The 3,548-nt window shown below is 63.2% G+C and overlaps 1 protein-coding gene across 2 annotated transcripts; it reads left to right on the top strand.

Annotated features, from left to right (window-relative positions):
- The first annotated feature begins 6 nt into the window (after positions 1-6).
- On the top strand, positions 7-2,819 carry CCDC61 (coiled-coil domain containing 61). 2 transcript variants are annotated; one of them, XM_017743287.1, is made up of 13 exons: positions 7-555; positions 636-718; positions 814-971; positions 1,045-1,173; positions 1,271-1,346; positions 1,440-1,522; positions 1,611-1,723; positions 1,819-1,897; positions 2,003-2,067; positions 2,160-2,238; positions 2,316-2,361; positions 2,468-2,534; positions 2,623-2,819. In XM_017743287.1, the coding sequence occupies exons 1-13, from the start codon at positions 408-410 to the stop codon at positions 2,718-2,720; spliced, it is 1,224 nt and encodes a 407-aa protein (XP_017598776.1). In that variant the 5' UTR covers positions 7-407; the 3' UTR covers positions 2,721-2,819. The 2 variants fall into 2 exon arrangements, with proteins under 2 accessions (XP_017598776.1, XP_008638830.2); XM_008640608.2 differs by having other exon boundaries at positions 2,310-2,361.
- The last annotated feature ends 729 nt before the right edge of the window (positions 2,820-3,548 follow it).

Genomic DNA, 3,548 nt, shown 5'->3' with positions numbered 1-3,548 from the left:
AGTTCCCTTCCCTCGGTACCCCCAGAACAGGCCCCCGAAGCCCTGCGCTTCCCGCTCTTCTCCCGGCAGCAGGCCCAAGCCCATGGATCTCCCCATGTTCCTCTGTAGTCTCTCCACCCCTTGAAACTGCGCCCGCCCCCAGCAGGGCCCAAGTTACCAAAAGCTCTAAGGTCGTCTCTGGTCACCTCCCGTGGTGCTGTAGTCTCCCCTTGTTCTTACCCCGTCAGTGCGCGCCCATCAGTTCTCGGCACTCGCCCCCCCCCCAGAATCCAGCCCAGCTCACCTGTCCCGAGCCCTCCTCCCCTTTCCGAGGGTGCCCTCTCTGTACTCCTGGGGTGCCCTCTGTACTCCTGGGGTACAGACCCCGGTCTCCCAAGGGTGTCCCCTCCCCACAGACCCCTCGCACCATGGGCGAGCCGCGGTACCTGCAGGCCGACTGCGCTTTCCGGCCCGGGGCACACACGGTGCGGGTGACCCTGGCCCGCACTACGTTGCGGGTGGAGGTGGAGGCTCACGGCACCGCCGACCTGTGGAGAGGCGAGTTCGATGCCACCTGTGAGTGCCGGAGGGAGCTCGTGGTGGGATGAGGGGACTTGCCACGACTGGCACTGACTGAAGTACTCCCCTCCTCGCAGTCGTCGAGGACCTGACCCGCAAAACGGGGAATTTCAAGCAGTTTGGCATTTTCTGCAGCATGCTGGAGTCGGCACTGACGCAGGTGTGGCCGTGCCGCTCCTCCACACGGCGTTTTGGGGCTACATGGGGTGGGGTGTGTGTCCCACCGAGCCCTCCTGCTTTTCGAACTTTCTGCAGAGCAGCGAGTCCGTCAGCCTGGAGCTCCTCACCTACACCGACTTGGAAACCCTGCATAGCCGGAAAGTGGGGGCAATCACCCGGCCTCCCCCTTCCTCCTCTTCCCCCCTCAACACCAAGCGCTACCTCATCCTCATCTACTCTGTGGAGTTCGATAGGTGACAGGGGACACCAGGCAGGGGTCACAGGGGAGTGACTCCAGCCTCACCTCCTCCACATGCTCTCCTGCAGGATCCATTACCCACTGCCACTGCCCTATGCGGGTCGGCCGGACCTTGTGGCACTGGTGCGGGAGCTGCAGGAGCAGCTGGCGCAGCTCCGGGCCCAACGTCTGGATGAGACCCAGCACTTGCGGGATGTGTGAGTGGGGCCGGTGGCATCCGGAAGGGTTTGGGGGATTCCTGTCTCACAGGGTGAGGAAGGAACCCCCAGACCATCCCCCTGTCATCCCCCCCAGGCTGTGGCGGGCACTGGAGGAGAAGCGGGCGGCAGAGGCCCGGCACCAGCGCGAGTACCAGCAGCTGGCTGCAGAGGTGGGCTGGGAGAGGGGCAGGAAGGATGGGAGCTGCTCTTGGTAGGGACAGGGGCTGTTGGATGCATAGCGAAATTTTTTCTCCCCCTCACAGCTGGCCCAGGCAAAAGCGTCGGAGCAGAGGCTGCAGCTGCGGGTGAAGAACCTGACAGCTGAACTGGCCTCCTACAGGAGGGGGTGAGGCCGGGGTGAACCCTGCAAGAGGACCCTCATGACCATGGGGTGTCCTTCTGTCCCCACCTTATGGCACTGGTCCTCTTGGCAGCCGCCAGAAATCTGCCAGCCCGGCCCTGCGCCCCCCGGAGCGAAGCCCAGCATCCCTGGAGAGCCACAGGAGCAGCCGGGGCCACCCCTCACCACGGTCCCTGTCGCCTGCAGGTGTGGGACACTTGGGGACCCATGCCCAGGAGTGGAGACAGGACATGGCTCCCCCCCTCCTCACCCTGACCCCCTCCTCTGCCTCCCCCTGCCAGGCTCCCGCCCACCACGCTTTGACCCCACTGCCTTTGTCAGGGCCCGGCAGGGCCGGCAGAAGGAAGCTGAGCTCAGAAAGCGAGTGGTGGTGGCTGAGCTTGTCACCTTCCCTCCCTGGCACCTGGGGGATCTCCTTCCCACCTCACACCCCTGTCCCCTTACCGCCATCTCCCTTGAGTGCAGCCAGCGGCGTGGAGTGGCTTCTGGCAGCACCAGCCCGGCGAGGAGCCACAGGCGCAGCTCATCGGGTGAGTGGGGAGCATGAAGAGGGCTGGGGGCACACCCTCTGTGTGCTGGGGCTCCTTCCTTAACTTCCCCCCGTCCCAATTTTTCCCTGCAGCCGAAAGCTCCCGGAGCTGGTGCTTGGGAGTGAGCTCTGGCAGCAAAGCCAATGAGCGCCCCGAGCCCGTGCCCTGCAGGTAATGCTGGGGTGGGGCAGGATGCTTGGGCATCCCTTCTAGCATACTTTAACCCCCCCCACCTTGGGCAGGGACAGGAGAGTGACCCGTACACGGAGACCCCTGAGCACCTCATCCTGCATGGTGAGTGGTTGCCCCTTTGGGGTTCCCCCACCCCTCTGGGGTCTCCCCCTGCATCCCAAAGCAGGGTGAGCACGAAGTCACTGGTGACCCCCAACCTCCCCCCCAGGTGCCTCACCCAGCTGCCAGCCACAAGCTGCCGGCATGCAGGACTGTTGGCAAGCGCCCTGGTAAAGGTGAGGCCCCATCTGAGCCCCAAGATATTTGAGAGATACCCCAGTTCAGGCCTTTGTTAACCCTTTCTTCCTGCACTGGCCTCCCCAGAGAACCACTCCAAGGAGCCCTCAGCTGAACTGGCTGAGATCGATGCCCGGCTGCAGGCTCTGCAGGAGTACATGGACAGCCTGAACACCCGCATGTGACCCCCTCTAGGGACACACACCCTCTCCCTGTGCCCTCAGGGGGTGAACAGTGGTGGTGTGGTGCAAGTGTTCCCCCAAATAAACCCTTGTGAGGCGCCAGAGTGTGTCCTTCTTGGGATGGAGGTGGGGGCGGTGTCTCCTGGGAGGGAGTGTTGGGGCATGGGGGCACCAGGGACATCACAAGAGGGTGACAGTACCAGTGCTTGGGGACATGTGGCATACAGCCCAGGCCACCAGTCTTGTCCCCTGGGCTACCAGTGAACGCCAAGGTCACTGCAGTGTGACACCAGCACCCATGTCACCCTACCCCGTCCCTGCACCCCAGGGTGTCCCTGTCCCCCTTCCTGCAACACTACCATCCTCACAGCGCCGGCCAAGCTCCCCACTATGGCTCTGACGCCATCACGGCTTTATTCAGTTCCATGTCACATAAAACAGTGGCATTTGGGGACAATGGTGATGAGCCAGCACCAGGCTGCAGTTCAGGGATGGTGGCGGCTGGCCAGGCGGCCAGCAGCGATGGTGTCACCAAAGCATGGAGGTCCTGGGGTGCCAGGCCGGCGGTCTCTTTACCAAAGCCACTGTTTGGTGTCACTGTGGCTACACTGGTGATGATGCCACTCTGGTGAGGAGGTCTTCAGGGTCAGTCAGGGAGCATGGAGGTCCTGGGGTGCCAGGCCGGCGGTCTCTTTACCAAAGCCACTGTTTGGTGTCACTGTGGCTACACTGGTGATGATGCCACTCTGGTGAGGAGGTCTTCAGGGTCAGTCAGGGGTGCTCCAAACATGACTCAGTGCCAGCACAACTCCACCCTCCACAGGACACTAC

The sequence above is a fragment of the Corvus brachyrhynchos genome, unplaced genomic scaffold, assembly GCF_000691975.1.
Source record: "Corvus brachyrhynchos isolate BGI_N302 unplaced genomic scaffold, ASM69197v1 scaffold148, whole genome shotgun sequence".
In the NCBI taxonomy this organism is placed as follows: Eukaryota; Metazoa; Chordata; class Aves; order Passeriformes; family Corvidae; genus Corvus; species Corvus brachyrhynchos.
The sequence above is the reverse complement of the archived record's forward strand: the minus strand, read 5'-3'. Positions and strand labels throughout refer to the sequence as shown.